Here is a 24,387-nt window from a genome sequence, read left to right on the forward strand (position 1 = left end):
GCCCAGGAAAATGAAATGGATGTTAGGCACATTTTACAGGGCAGAGTAAAATGTTCTCATGCACAGCCCAAGTAGCCTGACCTGCCAACCATGCCCAAAATGCCAGTACCACACACACCTCCCCGGTGACTAACCCCATTTCTTTTATAAAAATGGAGTGGTTCAACTTGCTGTAGGACCGCATAGTACAGATGAAAAAAATCCTAACTCGTTTGTATGGGTTACTATTGTCATTACGTGGCCGAGGCCATGATATTCAAACGCATTCCGTTCACAGCAATGGTAACGTTGGTATAACAAAGATAACATAAATAGCCTATTAAAACAGAATGTCGAACTTATTCATGAATCATGAAAATGCCGCAAATGTCCGTTTTTTTCTCATTCTTTTTCAATGCCGTGCGATAAAAACGTCAAAATGGACAAGCCTGACGTTACCAGGTTAGGTCTCCAGCCTTGGCCTAGGAGCTAGTGTTCGGATTACGGAACTGCACAACACGGCACAAGATCGAAGCGTCTTTGTCATCATCGCCTGTCATTGAAATCTTATTTCTCCGACAAACAGATAAATTCCAGTATTTCAAGCTAAAAAAATGACGCCATTATGACCAGTAATTTCGGATAGTAAAACTAACTAACATTATAGCTAGTGTCAAGGGAAATTGTGAAAATACGTGTCACCTAAAGTTAGAGCTAGCCAACATTAGCATTTTATCAAAGAAGGAAGGAAGGAAGATATTGAAGAAATGACGAACATTCAAACGACATTCAAATATGCTCAAACGCATACACATCCTTTCCTTCTGAAAGGTGTACCTAACAGTTACTCCAAACCAGCAGTCACAAATATTAGTAGCTATGTCCCGTTGTATTTTTGAATCTCCCGCGCTAGTTTCCGGGCTTTTACAGAATCCTTAGCAACCCTGCCTAGATACGAACTGTGAGTCGAAAGCGCAGGCGCTTGTTTATTACCGACAACATGGAGCCCGTTGAAGTACAAGACGAGGAGGCTGTCATTACAGTACGTTGAGTATAAAAAGATGCTATATATTTGTTCGAATTTTCGAAAAATAAGGATATACAGCTTTACACCACTAATTGTACTTTATAGTACAATTTTAGTCTGCCAATTTGTATAGTTATAAACATGGGTCAGATGGAAAGCCTTCTGCAAGCTAGCTAATACTGCTATCAACAGTTATAATTCAATTCAATGTTACAATTATTAATTGTTTGCATAACGTTAGACGTCTAGCTAGCCAACGTTAGCTAGCTAGCTAGCTCTAAGTTACAACAATGCGTTTCCTGGTTAGCAAACTACCTGTGGATAACTGAACAAGCTCACAAGCCGTCTAGCCATCTTATCGTTAACGCTAAAAACATTTTTTTGAAAAAATTGGCTAGCCAATTGGAAGCTGACGTTAGCCTAGTGTCAAAACATAGCTAATCGTTAGATATGTTGCTAACTAGCTAGTAAACTAAGGCAGCAAACGTTAACATAGCTAACTTTACAGGTGACACATTCAGCCTGAAAAAATAGCTATAATATGTTATAACAATACCTAGCTAGTAGCTAGCATTCCCAACTGTTTAAAACGCCTGCATGTCTGTGGTCGTTGCTGTTAACGTTATACCTCTAAGTTAGCTAACGTGGCAATAACGTAGCAGTAAGTGAATACAATTAACGTTATAACTAAGTGCTACACATAGTAAGTTAGTTCATTATATAGCGTTTACTAAATCACTTAATTAGCTAACTTACTAACGTCAGATAGCTTTTTGGAGATTACAGCTGAATTGTGTAAATTCCGTATGATTTTACGTTAGCTATTGATAACATTGTGTAGTGAGCCAACGTTACACCTATGACACTGCTCGCATGTGCTTCATCCACAGTCAATCGTCACAACACCGCCCATCTCGCGACAGAGCAGGGCAGACGAGCTGCGGAGCGTGAGCAGTAGCCCTGGGAGTGGAACCCACATCTCCTCCAGCACCAGCGCAATTTCTCTGGGGGAGGCAATCGCGCACCGGGCCAAACAGGTACGTGTCCGCTTGCTCCTCTGTCAGATTACTATATTTTCAATTCATATTTTACAGTTTAGTTGCGTTGTGAAGGTTTTATATCACCCTGAGCAACTTTTCTCTGAGTGAGATATCAAGCCAAATTCCAAATCCAAAACCGGAAAACATAAAAAAGCCAGTGCCCTAAACATTCTGGCATGTGCAATGATTGAACCACCTATGCTGAAGCATATGCCCTCTGCCCTGAGACAGTGAAGGTGCCCTTTTGCCTCCAGAAATTTATTTTGTGATTGCAGTACAGCTCCATCACCCCTGTCCACAAAAAGCCTACACCTGATTTTCAGCATGTGCCCTACAGCAGTCTGAGCATGTACCAAACCTCTTCCAGTCTTCTTAAAACTAAATCTTCCTGAATTATTTATTGTTATTTATGATCTTTATAGGTAATCTTTAGGTGACTGAATATACGCCTCATGGTAGTGGTTAATCTTAATGTTTAAAAAGGTTGTGTTTCAACTACCGTGCAGCTCACTGCAGACCTAGGTACTGTCGTGAGCCATGGACCCCTTGCCGAGCTCAGACCTCACGTTCCCACGAGCAGTACCCCACGAGGAGGTGTCTCGGGGACGAATTCTCTTTTCCTTTAAGTACTCCGAACGTCCTGGAGCCCTGGTAAGTTCTACTGAACTTCCAGCCCAGTCTCGAAGTGAAGGGGTGTGATGCAAATCTGGTACATGATTTCCTGTATTCACTGTATTCCTCTAAAAGAACCTTTCTCACATATGATTGTAGTCAGATATACTTTATTATAATCAAAAGAATCAAAAGAATAGAGTTATACAGCTGACAGGTTAAATATCATCTTTCAGTTTGCTAATCACATACATTGAAGGTTCATATTACCCCTTTTGCTCTTTCTAATTCACCTTTCCACCAGATGTTAAATTCAAGGTACACCCCTCAAATATCCATCCTCTTTGGCCTTTACCTTTTCTATAGCTCCCCCTTCTGGAAGTTAAAAGAAACTATTCCTAGAATATTATGTGCATCAACACTCTAAAACTTCTCTACATTTTTTCTACCTTATATAGTATCTTACTGAAAAATAAAAGATAAAAGACTGAATGAAAGGAAACTTATAACGTTGAACTTCTATGTGCTACTTTTCCTACTTCTACAAGTAATATAGATTATAATTACCACTCAAGCTTGATTATAGTTGTTCTGCTTTGCTCTTTCTTCAACAGCCCGTAAATATCTTGTGAAGCGAAATTCTAAGAGGCTACTCTAACGTCTAAAAGCTCACTCCTTATATATTCTTAAACTTGTATAAAAGTGTACCTTTTTTGACAAGAAACGTCCTCAGTATACCGAGTGGGAAGACACTTATCTCTTATGCAACTTAATGAGGATACTTTTATCTGTCTCACTGTCATTTCCCCATACCTTAAAGGGATTTTCCCAACATTTTATCTCATATACCCCTCCAGTAGGGAGTTTCCACCATCTCATTATACGAGTGGGAAAACACTAGCTCTTATGTAACTTTTTTACTGAGCATATTCATCACTGTTATTTGCCTCACTTGTCATAGTCTCTCCTGGACTCTCTCCAAACTTTGACATCATACAAGCCAGCAGTAAGTGCCTTCCACCAGCTCAATACATTCTTCAGGTGCTCTTTTTTTGTGGCGCCTTAAGATATCTACAAAGGACATAATACATAATAGCCAAGTGTAATTCATCACCCAACTCCTCTACAGTCAGTCCTTTGAATCTATCCAATAAATTATCAGATTATCATTTCCCCATCATCTATATTGTTTTCCTCATCTTTTTGCTTTAACCAGGCATTATGCTCCTCCCCTGTAGGGTTGGGGTATTCCCCGACTGCTCGCTCAGCATGTTGAATCTTTTCCAAGGTCATGCTGGAACTCATTCTATGCATGGCCTCAGTCAGACCTTTAACCTTGCTCCTTAGTACTCTAAATCTAAGTCCCCCGACTTCAGACTCCTCTGCTGACAATTAGGGCTGCTCATTAGCTCTGAACCGCAGATTTTTCCTCTTACGGGCGTTTTTGCTACCACCTCGATGGCGTGTGCGAGGGGTTAACAATGCATTCCTGCCTAACCCATCCCTGTCAATCTCTCATCAGGCGGGCCGAGGGCCGGGTCCTCGACAGTACCTGGTGCCCCAAAACTAATGTTTAGGGGTATATTGGGCCCTCAAATGATGTCTCTTAATGTTTTTACAGGGGGTGGAGTCATGGGAGCAACTGCCTATGGAAGAGAATGTGAGTCAGCTGAACATGGCATCTGTGAGCAGATTGGGCCAGACATCATCCTGGCCAGTCCAGGTCCACACGCAAAATTACCCAATCCAAGAGAGGGTGGCAGAAGAAGCCACAGTACAGCACCATGAAGGAAGAGCCTGCTCTTTCCAGCTAGGTACTTATTCTAAACTGACCACATTTCTGTTTACATTTGGAAAATGTTTGAGCATGTAGTTATTTAAAGGCTGTCAGGAAATTATTTTCTAGCTTTTGCTACATTGGCCTGAGATTTTATGGTGTATTAACAAATTATATAATTATTGGTTTGAAATAAAAGTGAGAACGTGTGCATTGAGTGGGGTCTGTGAGCCTGAAGTCAGCCTTTTGGTTCCAGAATTTCAGGATAGTCGTCTTTCGCCTGCTCTTCCTTTATTGCCTGACAAATCTGGAAAACTGCACAGCCTTGCAGAAGACACCCTTTTTCATCAGACCGATTTAGAGTTTGTGGCTCTCAGGTAGGTTGCATATTTTTTCTGATTTTATAAATGCATATATGTGATTTATTCCCTGGACAATTTCACATTTCAGCCAGTGAAGAATGATGGCATTTAGGATATCAGAAAAAGTGGGATGTGCAACATATTGATGTAAATTGCTTCCTTAATAATTTGCCTTTGAAAATGTGAAAACTTTGCAATTTTAGGTATTTTTAATGTCTATTATAAAGCAATTTTTCCATTTTGAAAGTTGAGGGACTGTAATGTCTGACTATGTGGTCTTGCATTCCATTTCTTGCATGAAGAGTTTTTGACTCTGATGTGATGCTAGCATTTTGTTTGTCTTGCTGTTTGTTTAGGGGATCTCCAGACATTTCTGTTGCATCTGAAAGGTTACCCATGCCACACCAGGTCCGCGATGTCTCTCAAGTTTGCTTCTCAAAGGTGTCCAAAGACCCTCCTGTTGACCAGTCTGAGCTCCTTCAGAACCCTTTGGGTCTCACTGTGGCTTCATTGGAAGAGGCCAGCAGCTGCTCCCTCTCCCAGCACACGCTGTCCCCGTTCTCTGAAGATGGTGAACAGAGTGGGGAGCACTCTGGGACCCTGGAGGAAATGCAAGTGGAAAGGGAACCATGCTATGGAGTGGCGGACCAGCCCACACATACTTCTGATGAGAGGGACCAAAGCCATCTCAGCACTAGGGCCCAGGAGCAACCCATGAGGTCAATGTCCAAAGTCAGCAGCTCCTTTCGAAGTGGTCTTCAAAGTGACATTACTGTGCCTCTATTACTTGAGCTCCCTCGGAGGGATGTTCACTTGTCGAGCAACAGCAGTGTGATGTCCTCTGCCTCTGAATCCTCAATGAACAAGGAGTCTTCTTCAAGAGGGTCCACTGGTTATAAAGCAGACAAACCAGACGCAAGTCCACCTTCCAGACAGGAAGACATCACTGAACAGAAAAAAGCACAGCAGGAGGAAGTGGTTGGACCCAAACTGGATCACTCCAGAAGCTCTTCAAAGGGGGAACTCTCAGCTGAACAGCGAGAATGTCCCCTGGGGGTAGCCTCTTGCTCGTCTCCAACACAAGTGAAAGCAGGTTTAGACACATCTGTGAGGTCCGAGGTGTCCAACATCACCACTCGGGCTTCCCGTGCCCAGCAAGATGACGATTCGGACGCACTCCGCGAGGAGCTTTGTGCTGAGATTGAGAGCGCCCGTCGGTCTAAGGCTAGGCCCAAAGCCCAAGAGGTTGAGAGTCATCCTAAGCCCCCAAGCAGCCAGTCAGTCACCCCAAACACATTCTCCTTAGGAACACATAGCGGGAAGGGTAGCACCATCGTAAAGGTACCCACAGACTTTGACAAGACTGAGGGACGGTTGTCATCAGGTTTCAGCTTTGAAAGAGGGCATGCAGAGAGAGAGCTCTCATCGTCAGGGAATCAGATGGCTGTGGATGGATCTTTCCTGGGATTCTTCTCCCGGCCAGTTTCCCAGTCCACTCCAGGTGTGTTCTCAGGGCCACCCAGAGCCAGTGTGCAGCCACCTATAGGGAAGCTGTCTCCCATTGAGTCCAACCCTGAGGTGTCTCAGTCCTCCTCCAGGGCAGTCCAGAGCAGCTCCTCAAAACTGTTTCTCGCTCCCACATTTGACATCAGTGTCAGAGACCCAACTGGACCTGGTACTGGGATGGGATCCTTAAGGGATGCATCACTCAGGAGTACTGGAAAGATACAGTCCCTGCCAAGTCTAAACTTCATGGAGAAAGTCGGGGCCTGGAATATGAATCAGACATCAGGGAAGACGTATTTTGACGACTTGGCTCTTCGCGGTTTCTCTGGAGTCTCACCAAAGAAGAAAGCCTTCGATGCCATCTCCGACTCGCTGAACCGCATCCTGTCCCAGGAGGGGAGCAGCAAACCGTTTGTGGCCACATCCACATCGGGGCCCAGCAGCCACAGTCCAAGGCGAAACCTGGCTGCCTCCTTCTCCGGAGCAATGTCAGTTGGAGCAGATTCTGGGGGTGGGAGCTTTGCAGCATCCCCTATGGACAGGCCTGGGAACCAGCCAACCCTTCGTGCAGATCCTGGGGAACTTCAGCCTAGTGAGAGAATGGGCAATGACCTGGCAAGCCCCGAATCCTTGTGCCTCTCGGGTTTGTCCCAGACAGGTCCTTCCCAAAGGCAGCCTGGACTGAATGAGGAAGCGCGTGACCCGCAGCTAGATCGCACAGAACCAGCCGGTGAACAGGAAGTAAAGATGGACAAAGATGTGAGTGGTGCTGGGAGAGAAAATGCAGAGGAGCTGCTCAGTGCTGCTCAGCCGACAACTCGCCTTTGTTTGGACCGCTTCAGTGATGTCTCCTCAAACAGAGACCTCAGTAACATCCTGACCTGTTCTCTGGATAGCTTCCAGGCAGAACGAAGGCTGGCAGCCTCCATGGGGGCAGTGTCGTCTGTGGCCAGTCTAGAAGTGGACAACTATGTGCCCTATTGGGCTCCCAGTCCTTCATCACCAGCAAAAGATGCAGAGCTAAATATTGAGGAGAGAATTCCGGTAATGATAATAATCATCATTCATTATAATCCAATTTATAATAACATGTATACATTAGCTTTTTAAGTATGGTGAAAACATGTTGACTAAAAAGGGTGACAGTATTTGGATGAAGGTTCTCATCACATGAATGTAATCTCTTATCTTAATGTTCTGCAAAACATTTCTAAGTTTGCTGTTTATCAGAACATCCAGCTGTGCCATTGGAAATGTATACAATATATGTCATATTTTTATTTTGTAGATGTACCTCCATAACCTTGGCATTGACCAGTCCCCATCAGCTATCCTCACTCCTTTTGTACCAAGAGGACCTATCAGAGAACCGGAATTCTCCCCAACTGATCTTTGCACATTGAAAGGTTCCACAGGAACACCAACAAAAAGCACACAGCCATCTGAGGGTACGTTTCTGTGGTGATTTTGCTCTTGGAGATTATAAATAACTTATTTACCAAGTAGAATTAGCAAAATACAAGATATTGTCACAGTGTACAACTGTTTTTTGACAAAAACATGTGGGACAAATGACTGGATAATTTCTTTCTTTCTATGGCTTCATTATAGAAGGCAGTCCTGGTAAAGGAGAGTTCTCGAGATGCAGTCTCATGTCTGTTGGCTCGACTGTGTCTATCCCGCTGAGTGTAGACAGCCTGCAGCCCACAATTCCCCTCTCCCAACACGCCAAGGACAAACTGCAGACCACCTTCCAATCTCTGGGTCCCCTCCCTGGCTTGCCACAACCCCCTGCCCAAGATGCGGCCCACAACCTGAGTGATAGCACTGACGACCCAACCACATTGCGAGTACGGGAGCTCATCAACAAGTACCAATCCGGGGAAGTGTTGGTTTCTCCTGGCAGCCCTCCTTCCACAGAAGGCAGACAGCAGCAGACTCGGGACTCCCCTGTGGAGGCCAAACCCTTCAGTGAGATATCGAACAGCAGCACGGATCAGGGTGCTGACTCCTTTGTGGGGTCCAAGACCCTGCAGGAGATACGGAAACTCCTTGGCAGGGCAGAGAGCATTGTGTCAGGGAAGTCCTCCGTCTCGTCCTCTCCACCTTCGCTGCGGGGCTCCGATGATTCCCTTCTCTGTCTAAAAAAGAGACTGGAGGGCTTCCAGGACTCTCTTGCCTCCTCCACAGGAAACCAGGAGATGTCCTCCTCTCTGCTCTGGGGCAGATCCTCCTCAGAGTCTGCAGTGACATCAGAGGGGATGAAAGAAGGCTCCTCCAGCAAGCTCTGCAGGTCCCCTCGAGCATCCAGTCACAACTTTGCAGCAGGCAAATGTGTCCTTTTGAGGTCCTTGGACAGCATTTCGAACCAGGCAGCTGAGTCTTTCCCGACTAAATCAGTGAGGCGATCCGAGCCTGAGGGCTGCAGCGCGATTCCAGACCGAGCTGCCCCGGTGTTTGTTTCCGTAATGCAGGTAAATCCACCGATTCCCAGCGGAGCTGTGCAGCAGGGTCCAGTGCAGGAAGTGTTATCACCGACGGAGAGCTCGGTGACCGGCCCGGGAGAGGACACGCAGGCCCCCAGCCTTAAGGAGGCTGAGAGAGCAATGGAGAGTGACAGCAGCAGCGCGGACACTCTGACAACAAGAGTGGCTGCGCTGCTGAGGAATGAATCGCCAGCAACAATGGTATCTAGTAACAGCAGCACTGCATGTGAGGAGGACAAAGCACGAGGTAATCCACCCTGTTCATTCCCAGGTGTGACACTGAGGCACCATAGAACATCTAGTTTGTTACTAATTCTAGAGCTGTTTACTGATTTGAAAAAAGTCCCACCTATCTCACAGTATTCTACAATGCTGTTGTGAAGTCATATTTATAGTGTGACAGCCAGTAAAATATTGTATGTTATTATGGCTGTATAAAGCTGTTAAATGTTTTGTTCTCTGCATTGACAAAATATAAAATGTAATTTTCACTGGGTTGAATATCAAAAATGATTATAATTATTATCAGGGATGCTAGATAACTTGATATTAGTATAGTAAATAGACACAAGTACTGAATTGAATATTGAATATTACAATAATTGTCCAAAATAGTTTCGCAGTAAATTTATCCAATTGGTCTTGTTTCCAAGTGAGTATGCTTGAATTGATTGGCCCTAGTACAATATCACATGGGTGAGATACCAGAGTAAAATGTCAATGTTTTTCACAGGCTTGGTGGCTGCCTGGTTTAAAGACTGTTTCGTTTTCATTCTCAGAATGGATTAAGTTGAAGGTCACCGGGCAACAGTGTGAACAGCTGCAGCTGAACGTGGAGGACAGACAACGCATTGAAGAGATCAAGAGAGATCTCCTTCATAACACCAAACATTTAGCAAAGGTACAAAACTTCTCCATTAACAAACACTTGCCAATGTACTTGCCACTTTTCCCAAACTCACACAAGCTCATTATCAAATGCTTAGCCAAGGTAGGAGACCCTCATTTTACTCAAACTCACACAACCTCAAATATAAACACTTATCACAGGAGAACCCCCTTTTTTTTCTCTGTTCACATTGAATATTAAACAATTAACCCAAGGTAAAAAAAAACCTCACTTCAGCGCAATGCATAACACGTAGCCAAGCTGGAAAGCCTCACACTACTCAGACTCATTCAATATAAGTGCCAAATTAGGAAGCCTCATCTTGCTCACTTGCTGTACTCAAGCATCCAGCTCCAAAGGTGATGCCGTTATTGAATCCAAGTTACCCATCCTAGTTTATATCGGAGTATTGTTTCACTGAGTGATAATGAGTGATAGAGGCAGTGTTTGCATAGCTCCTCCGGACAGATTGGCAGTGTGACACTGAGATAAGTCTGGGCATGTCTCATATGTTTCTTTGCCGAGAAACGGACTTACTGTTTCATAGTCTCAAAGCTTGTCAGGTCACCGACAACATATTGGTAGTTCTGATTTATAGTGGGTGGTTGTGAATCCACACGTAAATGTTTTTGTTTGTCTTTCTGTTTATCTCTAAAGTAACATCATAAGTAGGCTTGTGGTATTGATTAAAATGTTGACCCCAGTAATTGATCCCTTATATCTCAAATATTCGAAGACAACTAAACTTTTAGCAATGCTGTCTGATTAAATAATAATCCACGGGAATGATTTCATGTTTTCATACCTTAGTTATTTGGCAATATGTTTTATTCTGTTGACAGATGTTTATTAAACGGACTACATATTGGAATATTTGCATATCCGTCTAAGATCATAGCTTGATTTCAACATCGCAGTTGTAATTTTTTGGGTTTTGAGATTGTCATGGATTTTCATTTTACTTCCAGTGTCCAATATTTTCTATTAAAATGGTATTGTTTGCCATCCATGAGCTGTTATGAAGTCATAACCATAACAATCTGACATTTTTGATGTAGACAGTCTGCGCTTTCTGGACTGGGTTATTTGTCTGCTGAAGGTAATGGTAAAGATGGAGTGTTTGAGCCAGCATGGTGTGTTGAGAGTGCATTTGTGCTGCGTGGCTGGCTGATACTGGCTCACTGTTTAATCTCCTTTGTTAATGAAAGAATGGGTGTGCAGTGGATTCCTTGAGTTTCTGTTTACAGTTTGAGTTTGAGGGTTGCATAGGAAAATTCATTTCATTTCTGCTCCTTTCACTGTCCTAATGTATAGACTCATGTGTCTTGCATGGTATGATTGACCACATGACACTGTAGGACCTGGAGTAGCAGCAGGATATTTTAATCTTGTAATCACCCCCAGCCAATCATTCATCCTGACAATGCACTGGCCTAATCTGATATTGGGTGAGTAATTAGGTGAAAAACTGCACCCTCCGTAATTGGGTGAAATGTGAATTCAGAGATGTGGGAAAAAACACAAAACGACCCCTTTCTTGTAATAGAGAGGCAATGCAGTCACTTGATCTAATTATAAGGTTCTTTATTTCTGACAGTGAACACCATCCTTAAGAAAGCAGTATGAACGGTAACACTTACAGCAACCTTTTATTCCCTCTAAGAGAGACAGTACAGCTGTGTGCATTGCTGTCAGTGCCAAGGACAACCACCTCATTATGTAAAAAAGTCAAGCTTAGTTTTCCACCGTCCAGCTGCATTTAGCTTTTTGCTCAAGGTCTGTCAGTGTTCATAATTCTGGCCTGTGATATATTGATGTCTGACTCAGACAGTTACACATCCAGCCCTTATCGGATAGAAGGTGATAAACAATGTTGAATAGGACAGAATACATGCATCATTTTTTATGATCTGTAAAATAAAATCTAATAATAATATGAAGAAAAACTGGAAATGGTGCACATTTAGTTTTTTTGTAAGGGTGGCTATTTACCAAGCAGAAATGACTGAATGTTAAACTTTCAGACAAATCATCATTTTAAAGGAAAAAACTGTTTATATATTCTGATATACGAGTATATGGATATTTTGAAATTCTATTATATCCCTAGTGTGGAAATATAACAGCAATTTTGAATGTTATAAAACCTGAACTTTGGGATTAAACTGTTGGCACCTCTCATATTGTTTTGTGGCTACAGGACTATGGGTTTTAAATCAAAGCCATTTTCTTGTATGTTGGTGGGATGTTCCTTCGATTGTTAGTGGATGTTCCTTAACTGAAATATTTCCAGCTTTGCACAGGTGAAAATAATGTAGTGAATGGGGATATCACACTGTTGTATCCAATTCAGATATCCAATTCAGAGACACAAATCAATTGGAACAGGTTGGCAGGGTTAGCACTTACCATTTGCAAATTCCACCATCACGAAATGAGAATAAATGTAGAACAATTTTTTTTAATTGCATGACCTAGCAATATCTGTTGCACCAAAATGGAAACACAGCAAATTTGCTTGTGTTACAATTCTGGTGTTGTGTGTTAGAGTGAAACTGTTGTTACATATGATAAACACCACCTGGTGAAAGTAGCCTATAAAGTAGTGTAAGATTAAAGTGTTGACCTTATCAAGCGGCCTGTAATGTCGTTTTCTCAATCTGGGATTTTTATGCTGGAATAGTCAGCTATTTCCCTTTGAAAGAAGGCCCTTACTCAAAAGGGAATTTTACCCTGCAAGCAGACATAGCACGTTTCTTATATACTATTATCTATTTCCTCTACCATCAGAGCCAGCTGAGCACCGACACTGATTCCAGCACGCACTCCAGTGCCCCCTGGGGGCAGCCTCCTTCGCACGCGGGCCAGTTCAATGCCCTGAAGGCTGCAGAGCACCAGCTGTCCCACCAGCTGCAGCGGCTCAACCACAACGTCTTCGACTCCAGCGTGCTGCTGCACTCTCCCGTCCACCAAGACCCGGAGGCACGGGTCCGAGACAGGGCCCAGAGGACCAGCTCCCCGCCAATCACATCCATCACCATCGCCTCCTGCCGCCGCTCCCCCTCCCCCGCCCCTGCACGCAGCCCCGAGCCCGCACCCCTCAATCTGGCTCACCTCGCCACAGATGCTGTTCCTCTACCAGCCACCGGGGGGCGAACCTCCGAGAGCCAGGAACCTGCTCTTCAGCCCAAGGTGGATATGACGGTTCAGGTTTCTTTGGAAGCAGACTCAGTTGGTGAAACGGAGAACGTCACGCGCGTTCGCAGTCCTCCCAATGATCTCGTTCCAGCAACAGGGCTGGGACCCAACCGCCTCGACCAGTCTCCGTCTTCTTCCGAAGCGATAACCCAGTCGAAAACGAACACCCCCGGGACACAGTACTCTACGTCGTATGGCTTCGACACGAGCTCCACGGCGGGAGAAGGGAGCCGGACACGCAGCAGACGGACGAGGTCTCCCTTCCGCCTGGACCCAACATCCCGGCAGGTCTCAAGGTCGGACCCGAACATAAGCTCCACGTCCAGCCTGGAGCCCGGAGCAGCTCCTTTGCACAACTCTACTTTTGCGTCTGGCTCCTGCTCTCTCCTCTCCCCGTCCAAGAAGGTTCTCACCCATGTCCACCTCACCCTGTCCCCAAAACAGTCCGCCATGGATCGACCTGTTCAGCAGGTCATGGTTCCAGAGAGGATAGGAGGTGGTATGGAGCGCAGAACTGGCCTACCTCCCGACTTCTCCACCAGGCTGTCCTCTCTGAATCCTCCAGGGTTAACTGTTCCTGGGCAATTGTTCCCTGACGGTCATCCGCCAGTGAACCGGAGTTCGTATTTCCCTGTTCCCAGGGTAACCAGCTTCACCAATGCACGCCACGAACCAGTGCCTGTGCCTTTGTTATTTGATCGGACGAGCTCAAATGAGGTCCCTATTCAGCCAATCAGAAGGGAAAATCGTGAGACTGCTGAAGCGTCCGTCCAGATCACCACCCGTGTACCCCAGGAGGTATCATGGAGGGCACGGCCTGTCACAAGCTTCCCACATTCCCCCACTGCTCAGCAAAGAGTGCCGGGTCTGTGTGAGCCCTTATCTGTTCAGACACCCGGTAAGAGCGTTGCTTATTCTACACTTGTGGTTTCTGTGTATGTTTTAGCCTGCATTTTCCCATAGTCTTCTATACACCAGAGCAGTGAGAGTGGTGCACTCTTGTCCATCCCTTGCAGCTGTGCCCGTTTTGCTACCGTACAAACCCCACGGGAGCCCAGAGCTGTTCTACATCCCCAAGAGCCAGGCGCCGCTGTCTGAGACCACCTTAGAGAGCTCCCATCCAGGTCTCAGTGCTGCACCCACGCCCCCTGCATAGGGTCTCACACACATACACATGCTAGCACACACACACACACACACACAACCATGCTCACACGCATGGAAACACACACACACGCTCAAACACACACAAGCATGCTCGCATGCATGGACACACATACACTCAATCACGCACACTCACCCACACACACACTCACACACACAAGCGTGGTCGCATGCAAGGACACACACTCACACACATACAAGCATGCTTGCACACACATACCAGGCGTGTTCCAGTGAAATGGACACCTTGCTGAATTACCTGAATAATTAACGCGGGCTTGGGTTGAGAAGAAAGCCGGTGAGGCAGCTCCGATTCTGAGGCTCTGTCCACTGTTTTCCGCAGGCTCGGACGACGCCGTACCGCCAAAGTTCAGCTCTGAGGTACTGGGCTCCAGAGACCGGGAGGAAGGGGACGCGGTCAGCACCAAGCACGCCGAGGGGATCTACAGCAAGAGAGTCACAGGTTACCAAGCTCGCCAAGGACACGCAGGTGAGGAGACCTCACCACGGTGGGGGCCCTGCAGAGACGCAGTGTGGCAGGCTTTAGGGCTGTCTTCAGATCGCAAGCTCGTTTTCTTTCACCGCACAAGTTCAGCCAATTTATTTTAACAAGGGATTAGGCTGAGGTGGGAAGCAATGCAATTGGAAGATACATTTTTGCTGTTCTAACCTTGATTAACAGCACAGTTCAGAAACCCTATTGCGGATTTTACATTTGAAAAGTATTTGTAATTTGGAAACGAAACATAGAAATGCAGGTAAGCGAGCAGTTAAAAAACAATTACATTAAGTACAATGGAATAGGATTTGTGAAAATAACTTGGTTGTTTAGGTCACGGAGGAACCTTGCATTCAACACTTGTTCATTCGTCATTAGTGTTGCTGAACATGGTGAAAAATGTGTAAAACAGGAATATGGTTTGTGGGTGGGTGGGAGCCCAAAGGGGAGTAAAGGATTCCAGTGTCCTGTTTGTTTGTGAAGTGAGGCTCCAACGTGTAGGCACAGTGATGTCAGACATCCCATTGAACCAGGGTCCCCAGCTTTGTATCTCTTTAAAAGTTATCTGTTTATTTTTACTTTGCTGCTGTCTGTGAGCTGCGCGTGTTTCAGTGCGTTTACAAGTTCTGTATTGCAAAACTCAAAACACACCCAATTCTACTAATTAGCAGCTCAACAAGATTTTCTAGCTGAGGTGTGCTTTCTTTGGGTTGGAGTGGAAACCTACAGGACGGTAGATCTCCTCAGGGAGCATGTTTCCTCCATGCAGAATGTGACAGGTGTTATTTCCCCCGTTATTAGGTCTCAGAATGGACACGGTTGACGGTCTTCAGGCTGATGAAGTCCGGCAGAGTCGCAGGCCGTACCCTCTGGCTCCCAGGACAGGCGCCTCTGGTGACCCACCCAGGGGTTCTGACACGTGGCAGAATGTCAGGAGCGTGGACCCCCCCAGCAGAGACCAGGAGGAGGAGGAGTTTGCACCTCTGCAGGGAGAAGCAACCTACAACACCGAGGAACTCCATCCCTACAGCCGCCCTGTCCGAGAGCCCCGCCCAGCGGGAGGGTCAGACACGGAGAAGCCTGGCCGCCATTGGCAGGATTTCAGCACCAGGGGCGTGACCTCCCGGAGCAGCGGCAGCAACCTGAACGAGCTGTGGCAGAGGTTTAACGAGAGGCGGAGCCATGGGGAGGCCGCCCCCCACGCGGCGGAGGAAACGCCATTGCTGGACAGGTTGGAGCGTCTGTCACGGCTCATCCACAGCAGCCACCATGCCACGCCCTTGGGAGGGAGGGACGCCGGTGGCCCCAGCAAGAGACGGGGAGAGGGGAGGAGGAGGCAGGGGGAGAAGGAGGAGAAGAGGAGAGAGGAGGAGGAGGAAGGTTGGGGGCAAAGAGAGGCGGATCGGAGGAGGGGAAACCGAGAGCGTGCCGTCGGGGAGGCCTGGGCGGAGCCGGAGGCGGAGCTGGAGGAGGAGTCTCTCAGCAGCTCCACCCTCACCGAGAGCTCATTGGGCCGACACCGCTGCCCGGCGGAGAAGGATGGGTCGGGGAGCAGGTCCGGGGAAACGGACACCGCGGACACGGCCAGCACCATGTCCACCATCGACACCGCCCGGCTCATCCGCGCCTTCGGACCGGGCCGGGTCCAGGTCAACCCCGGACTCAACAGGCTCTACAGCGCCATCGGCAGGCAGAAGGGAAGCACGGAGCAGAGGAGAGGGAGGAAGAGAGGCAGCCCCAAACCTCCGGCCCCCGCTCCCTCCGATGACTCCACCGTAAGCATCGTAATCACCGTCAGCATGTAACATCAGCCATGAAACTACTCTGTGTCCCCAAGGACGTGTCCTGTTTCACAGAAAACCACGCGTTAGGGATAAAGTAGAAAGCACTGTTGCGCTGCTAAAAGCATCCCATGCATTACGTGAAATGTTTACAGCCAGAGGCGCATGTCTGGAGTTAAAGCTCAGACCTGATCTTCGGCTGAAAGCTTCTGACAAACAAAGCAGAGTCCTCTGTTCTACCGGCTGTGTTTCACTCGGCTTCCAAAGAACAGGAAATCAACAATCGGTCAAATTAAATTTGCACCGGTCCCCTTTTCCCCGCTGTTTGCCTGTCAGCTTAATTTGAAAGAATGGAGGCTATTTAACTGCGCCCCACACTTTCTGCGTTTAGAAAGCTGGAAGTGGAGAATCAATTGATGAATTGCAATTTAAGTAGCCCTGAGACGTTGTGCAGACTGAGATGAATGCCGCAGTTAATGTTGTCCTTTTGATGTCGTTACGGCGGAAATGGCGGGCTTTCCTGAGTGACCTGATAGCGCCGCGGGTTCACTTCACTGCATCTCCGACGCCCGCTCTCAGCGCCGTTTAGGAGTGAAACGCCGCTCGTTCTGACAGATGTATCAGCTGGTTCATTTCTCACACAAACTGCCCTCTAAACGTCGGGTCTGGGGAAAGCCGTGTTAAAGGGGCTCTGTTCGCTGTGCTCTGCTGCCGTTCAGCTCGGTTGAACCTCACGGGTCCGTGTCCTTTCCCCTCAGGTGGCTACAGGTTCGTCAGACGGTGAACGCCAGGGGGCATCGGACATCCTCGTGCCAACAAAGGCGGTCAAACTGGTCAGCAAAGGAGTACAGGCGGGTCAGTGAAATCCTGCACAGAAGTGACTGAAAATGAACTCATTACTGTCTTGTCTTTAGAGACTATAAATTACTTTTCTCTGTAAGCATTGTTTTGAATTGTAGATACACATGAATAAAAAAAAGCATAATATTCACTGCTCACAAAATGTGATACACAGTAGTTTTTAACAAATGAGTGCTATGGTTTCCATTGGAAAGGACCATTTTTATAGTAACCACAAAAGTGTAGCGCATCATTAGTACAATCAAAATTCATGAGCTGTAGATAGGTCGACTCAACCTTGAGGAGAAGTAAGATGCATTATTCTGACACGCTGAGAGAGTATGCGCTGTAAAATGTGTTTGTGTATGATGCGATATCACTTTGCACATTGTCATCTTTGGCTCTATATCAGCTTACTCTCTACAAAGGCTACTAACTTTCCATTTATTATTGATGTAGCTTGCAGACTCGTCTTTCAACATAGCTGAATGTAATAACCATCTGTGTTTGTAGCCTGTACTTAATTCAGTGACTGAATTAAGTACAGACTTAAATTAGAATTTTGTAGATTACAGAAAAATATGGTCCAGATGGTCTGTATCGTGAATGTAATGGTGACACCTTTGTTATGAGATCAGAATACACTCCCAGATAACTTGAATAATTACTAAAGGTAGATAAGATTAAACTTACATTAGAAGATATAGAACCTGACGTACAGCCCATCTGTAGCCTGCTTTGCCTTCTTTCTGTTTGAATAAAGTCGGTAAATGAATAAGGAGAGAGGACTGAGCAGTGGGTGTCCTCTGCCCCTCCACAGGCGATTTGGAGATCGTGGTGAACGGGACCAGGAAGCACACGCGAGACGTGGGCACCATCTTCCCCTCGCCCCTCTCTGCCCGGGAGCCGGAGCCCTCCTCTGGCAGCGGGGGAGGCCAGGGTGAAGGGACGACCCTCCCTAAAGCACAGAGCTTCATGAGCGAGAAGAGAAGCAAGAAGGTTCTAGAACAGCGATACCCTCAAGGTGTGTGAAGTGGGAGTTTGCTGCACTGAACTGTTGTTGGTAGATAAAGACCTGGATTCAATCAGCATTTAACAGTCAAGAGTTAAGAGTTCGTTTTTGAAAAACGTTTCACGTAAAGTTAAGATTAACGTTTGTTGAGGAAATATTTCTGTCGCTGTTCCTCCTTGTCCCTTTAAGGTGAGTGAAGTTGTTCACAGCCGTGATGTTGAAAAAGCAATAAGAGTCAATAATTGTTCAAACTACAAATCTTTAGCTAATCTGGGGGATCTTTGTGCTCCACGAGAAGCTTCAAGGGACCAGAGAATTCCAAAGTAGCAGTAGGAAATGTCCTAGCCTTTATGCAATATAGCCAATCATCTGTCACACAAACATCACATTGTCTCTCTTAACCCGCCTTTATATTTTCTGTCACTTCAGCCCCCATCTCTGCAATGTCAGGCTGCCCGGCCTGCGATCACCTAACAAAAACATACTCCTCGGCCCGCAATCAGAAACCAGCGTCATGGCCTTTTAAACGCCTGATTAAATGAGCTTCTTGTACTTTGTGTACTCTTGTACACAAAGAGCTCTTGTACAGCTCAATATGTTTGAACAGACACACAATTTTAATAAAAGCATTGAAATCAAACTTCATCATTATTCGAAACATTCATAGTTTCAATAAGAGCATTTTGATCAATCTTCCAACACATTGAATCCAGGCCGTAGTGCTTTTGCAAATAGCCAGTACAGGCTCTTCAGGCCAATTGTACTATGGGTCGTTCTTAATACACGTCACAAACCATGTGACCTTGGCTCATCTGCTGCGTTGGAGGACAAGCTGCCCAAATAACTTTTTGGTATAAATCAAGCACTCGGAGGCGAAGTTGTCCAGTGGAATACAGCCTTTATCGCAATACAGATAATCTACAGAGCGTCTCTCTTTCACATTTACATCCACAGTTTTTTATACAGTGTCATAAGAGGTTTTGACAAATTACAAATGAGACTTAAACCCTGCACCCCAGTTACATCAGATGCTGAAATCCACATTATTTATTGGTTGTTACGATCACACCCTCATCACATGTTTCAGACTAGGTACTTTACAACCAAATCAGCGAATAAATGTTGTGGCATCATGATTATCCTAGCTATCTTGTTATATTGTGATGTTTTGACGTAATGTCTAAATAATGACTGGATCTTTTCCAGTGGCTTCATGAGAAGAGTTCAAACTACAAACTATGTTTGTGTAAACAACTGAAATACCTGCATCTCATCTCCCCGCTCCCAGGTGTGTCTTGGTTCGTCCCTGCAGAAGGCCTGAAGGCCAATGCCAAGGAGAACCAGCCTGAGCCCAGAGCATCGCGTGGGCCCGGCCCAGTGTGGTTTCAGCCCTACTCCAAAACCCAACCCTGGAGGGAGCCCCTCAGAGAGAGGCAGATACAGGAACCAGTGAGCATCAAGAGGAGGAGCCCGGTTCAGCCAATGCGCACTGCAGAACCGGACACAGCGGGCAAAGCTCCACCCGCCCTGACTCGCATTACACTTCAGGTTTGTTTAACTGGGTCATTACGCTGTTATCTATGAGAGGGTCTGCAGAGAGGCTCTGAAAACAACTCTTAAATATTTCACTGCGCAGCTTATGGAGACTTAATGGGAGACACTGCAGCCACTCCACAGGCTGTGTTCGCACTCCTCTGCTCATTCTAATAAAGGCCATTCAGCACAAATGTCACTGCACTTTTCTCAGCAGTGCTAAATGGAGGAACGCAAACCACTGCCGCTTCTGAAATGTGAACTGAGGTGTGTCATTTTTTGTAAGGGCATGCACACAGAAAAGTCTCAGACAACTTGGATTTCAAAATGATTTGTTCTCTTCAGTTTTGAAAGCGTTATTAGTTTGTTCTGTTTTGTTTAGATTTTTCAAATAATCTAAAATACTCATTAGTGTATTTGTATATATGCAGTGGCCTTTGGTGGGGGGGTGTCGAGGACCCGGCCCTAGGCCCCCCTGATGAGAGATTGACGGGGGATGGGTTAGGAAGGAATGCAGTGTTAACCCCTCGCATACGCCATCGAGGTGGTAGTAAGCACGCCCGTAAGAGGAAAAATATGTGGTTCAGAGATAATGAGCAGCCATACTTGTCAGTGGAGGAGTCTGAAGTCGGGGGACTTAGATTTAGAGTACTAAGGAGCAAGGTTAAAGTTCTGACTGAGGCCATGCAGGGGCACAAATCTTTCCTTTAAACTAATAATTGATCTCAGGCTGTTTTCATTCATTTCTCTTGATTGCCACAGATCTGACTAATCAGTCGGAATCCTCACATCCTCTTTGGGGAGATTACATTACATTACATTACATTACATTCACGGCATTTGGCAGATGCTCTTATCCAGAGCGATGTACAGTTGACAATCCTCCCCTGGAGCAATGCAGGGTTAAGGGCCTTGCTCAAGGGCCCAACGGCTGTCCGGACCTTATTGTGGCTACACCGGGGATCGAGCCACCGACCATGCGGATTCCCTGTCATGTACCTTAACCACTACGCTACAGGCCGCCCTATTGAATGATCTCCCACCACACGAGCGTAACGCATGCAGTGTACGGTGTGTTTCTGGGTTGCGGTCCCTGGGACGGTGGCGCGTCAGGGTGGTGGTGTGACGGCGCTTCCTCCCCTCAGGAGGCCCTGGAGATGCGGCGGCCGGACTTCGTGTCGCGCTCGCGGGAGCGCATGAAGAGGCTGGGGCTGCAGGTGGAGGAACGCAGGCTGCAGGCCGTCTTCGACCAGGAGAGAGAGCAGCTCTTCAACCAGCCTGGGTGCCGAGCTCAGCTCAGCCAGCCTGCAGGTAGTCTCAGTCCTCATTCACGGACATACCAGCTCTGAGATGCTTTTCTTTTTTATGTAGTGTGCGGGGAAAAATGCACGTATAAGATATCACAGGTGAGCATCGTCTGATGAAACAGATCCAGTAAAAACACAATAGCTATTCTTCAGTTTAACTTTCTCATTTATTTGATCAAACAGAATAAGAGTGGAAGGCCTACCAGCTTTCTGATAGTTCTTCAATTTGCACATACACACAGTATGACTTAAATACAGTTTTCAGTATACTGCCCCAGAAGGGAGGGGGGAACATAAACAAAAATACACGCAGGTGGCTGCTAACTTTTATCAGTATTTGGTCTTTACTGTTATCAGTATTTTGTCTTCACTGTTACCCCTTGTTGGCTTTCTATGAGAACCGGAGTGTGCTAGCTACCCCCTTCTGGGTGAAGCAGCATCTAGGTGAAAGGCTATCTGCCTGCTGGGAGAGAGACAAAGAAAGACTCCCTTTTAACACTTAATAAAGAAGTGGTCTAATAGGAATAAGGATTATAATAAAAGGTTATCTTTGATCACGTGATTATCTCTATGTTAACACACATTGTAAATTAAGAATCAATTAGGAAAATTATCCTTACAATCAATTAAGAAAATTATCCTTACAGTAGTCACAGTTTTGCAGGCACAGATTAAACCTGGTCTTGGACTAAATTATAGATTGAATGGAGATTCTCCATAGAAAACTCAATTGAGTCCAGGACTAAGCATACTCTGTCTGTGAAACCGGCCAATATACTATGAGAATAGTTGTACATAATTTTGTAAGAATAGTAAGTCAAATAATTGGCTATAATTAAGGCAACTTGACTCTGTTTGTGTGTAATGATGTATTTATTTTTTCCCCAGATTTTCCGGCTCATAGAAAGAAAGTCGTTCCCAGGAAAGAGATGTTCAAGAGATCAAAGCAGTAAGTCTCAAAATCTCAGTCTCTTAAACCAGCCCCATTGTTTCAGCTGTTTCTTCAGATGTTGCTTCAGTTTTCTTTATGGTTTTCAGTTAAGTGTAATGTGCTGGATTACAAAGTCAAAAGAACAGAAATTGTACCACTGTCCAAATACTTATGGACTGCCCTGTATTTTTCCATTTCCTCTGGATTCCATACAGTCTTAATGACCATCATTTTCAGTGACTGACAGAAATGATGTACATTGGTTATTGCATTACTGATGTAAAGTATATTGAGAACTAGGTATTATTTGGGAGAGCAGACTCTTTGAGCCTTGCGAATGAGCAGAGTATCACAGATGTTAGCTGTGCCAATGACCAGAATGTTTTCTTCCCCATTTCCCAATTTTTTCCCCCTGTCCTTGCATGCTGTCTGTCAGACTGTCTAATCATGAGAAAAAGGAGTTAAGATCTGAAAAGGTAGCCAGTCAGAGGAGAGCTAAGAGGTGGGTTTCAGAAGAGACACAGTAGTGCACTGTAGACACCCAGCAGATACTGTACAGATGCTCTTTCTGTCTGGTGAGTGTAATATTTCAGTTTATGACTGAAATTACATAGAACGAAGTAGACAGGAGACAATTAATTTCACATATGGACAATATTTCCTAAAATGTCATGAAAATACTGAGGCGCATTCCTATTTGGGTATTGGAAATGCTTTTGTTTGATATGCTTGAAGCCTCTGTTCTGATACTGTACCAGGTTTTTGGTCAGCAATTTGTAGCCTTTAAAGGCTATTTCCAGATAAAAGGGTTTTTGTGGGTTGTGTAGTTCTGGTCTCTGAATGTACCCATCCTCTCAATATCAGGATATACTCCCAGCTGCCTGAAGTACAGCAGAGGATAGAGGAGGAGCGGAGGAAGGCTGAGTACCGTTCCTACAGGCTTAAGGCCCAGCTCTACAAGAAGGTGAGCTTCTTTAGACACCAACAAAAGTCACATATTACCATAGAAAACAAATTCCATGATGCCACGAGGAATGGCTATTAATGCTGGTTGTTACAGTAGTAGAACCTCTACTATCCACCATCTGGAATGTACTTCTTCAGGTTTGTTTTTTCTTTTTCTCCTGCTCACAGTCGCTACTACTATCGTATATAATCAGTCCTCTGCAAACCTTTCCCACAGACTCAGAAGTGGCGGTGAGGGAATAATTAATCATTTGTAATTAAACAAAAATGATGAAAGAATCTAAAACATATGCAAACATGCAAATAGTTTATAAAAAAAGGAAGTGAGGTTTACCCGGTACCATTCCCACTAAATAACTGCAACGTTGTAGAAACGTTAGCATGTTGCCAGAATCACATTGATACGCTATTGGAGTGTCGTGCATCCCTCAGGGCTGTGCTTCTCTCAAACGTTGCCTCTGCTCTTTCTCGTGTGAGCCGTCACTCTTTAGGGCACAGGCAGCATCGTCACAGTCAAACGCACGTCAGCTAACCTTCTGCAGGAAGCAACGAATCTGTCTGAGTACTTTTGACTTCGTACATGCCCTGTGTGGGAGGGTCAGGTTTTAGAATAGGTTTTTTTTGCAGGGTAATGCCTGTGCACAGTGCCGGGGTCCACTGGCTGCTGTTTCTCACCTATAGGAGAGTTGAAATGTCCACGCTCTGAAAGTAGAAGGGCACTGCTAATGGAAAAAATCACACTTCCTCACAGAAAATCACCAACCACATCTTGGGGAGAAAGACACCATGGCAGTGATCAGGAGGTTGTGACTACACAACGGATGAAGCAATTTTTGTGCAGTGGAGGGAAAAGTATTTTTATTCTTTTTTTATATCCTTTGTGTGTTGTATTCCTGATCTTATGTGCCTTGTTTTTACTAGATGTTTCCTTAGTTTGTTTTTACTGAAATGCAATGCCTTTTTAATAAAAAAAATGTTCTATTATGTTTTAATAATGTTGTAATAATGCTGTAATAAATTGACTGAGTAAAGGTTTGGACATGGACATGGCTTTTGTTTTAATAAATTAACTAATGGTGCCTTTGACTTTCACCATCTTTGCACCTGCAAAAGATTGTATATATAAATGCTTATCTGTTATTATCAGTACCTCATGTTGGCACAAGGGGGCGCTTGGAGTCTAATTTTCATTTAGTTCAGATTGCCACTGGAAGCTTTGAGTGACTAATTGAAAATGAAGGGTCAAACCAATGAAAAGGCGCAGCATCAAATACATAGCATTCTCATGCTTCATTTTGCCATTAATCACCCAGAATGTAAAAGCAAAAACACAAATTAAATATTCTCATTTTAAAAGATGTTTTGAGGAGTTCAATGGATTGCTTTCTAGTGTCCTCATTTGCATGTAATTTGCACTGCTCTGCATTATGCTAATTCTAATAGCTTTTTGTGTGTACTTGTGTCTCAGTGACTCCTTG

The 24,387-nt window shown here is 45.3% G+C and overlaps 1 protein-coding gene across 3 annotated transcripts; it reads left to right on the plus strand.

The window, feature by feature from the left end:
• Nucleotides 1–954: 954 nt before the first annotated feature.
• alms1 (ALMS1 centrosome and basal body associated protein) lies at nt 955–23,954 on the plus strand. Of its 3 annotated transcripts, XM_061246821.1 has the most exons (20): nt 955–1,021; nt 1,897–2,043; nt 4,280–4,472; nt 4,692–4,812; nt 5,154–7,347; nt 7,592–7,751; nt 7,915–9,036; nt 9,569–9,690; nt 12,469–13,774; nt 13,893–14,000; nt 14,384–14,530; nt 15,341–16,314; nt 17,079–17,175; nt 17,981–18,184; nt 19,461–19,720; nt 20,851–21,016; nt 21,901–21,961; nt 22,380–22,445; nt 22,808–22,907; nt 23,661–23,954. In XM_061246821.1, exons 1-20 carry the CDS (start codon nt 980–982, stop codon nt 23,703–23,705), a joined length of 7,635 nt encoding a protein of 2,544 aa, XP_061102805.1. In that variant the 5' UTR covers nt 955–979; the 3' UTR covers nt 23,706–23,954. The 3 variants fall into 3 exon arrangements, with proteins under 3 accessions (XP_061102805.1, XP_061102806.1, XP_061102807.1); XM_061246822.1 differs by lacking the exon at nt 22,380–22,445; XM_061246823.1 differs by lacking the exon at nt 23,661–23,954 and having other exon boundaries at nt 22,380–22,518; nt 22,808–22,903.
• Nucleotides 23,955–24,387: the final 433 nt, after the last annotated feature.

Source organism: Conger conger, chromosome 6, assembly GCF_963514075.1.
Source record: "Conger conger chromosome 6, fConCon1.1, whole genome shotgun sequence".
NCBI lineage: Eukaryota > Metazoa > Chordata > Actinopteri > Anguilliformes > Congridae > Conger > Conger conger.

Excerpts from the sequence above, each read along its gene's own strand:
- alms1 (XM_061246821.1), top strand. The coding sequence starts at position 980 with ATGGAGCCCGTTGAAGTACAAGACGAGGAGGCTGTCATTACA. Across the intron at positions 4,813-5,153 it reads TTAGAGTTTGTGGCTCTCAG|GGGATCTCCAGACATTTCTG; the intron begins GTAGGTTGCATA and ends CTGTTTGTTTAG. Across the intron at positions 22,446-22,807 it reads AGTCAGAGGAGAGCTAAGAG|GATATACTCCCAGCTGCCTG; the intron begins GTGGGTTTCAGA and ends TCTCAATATCAG.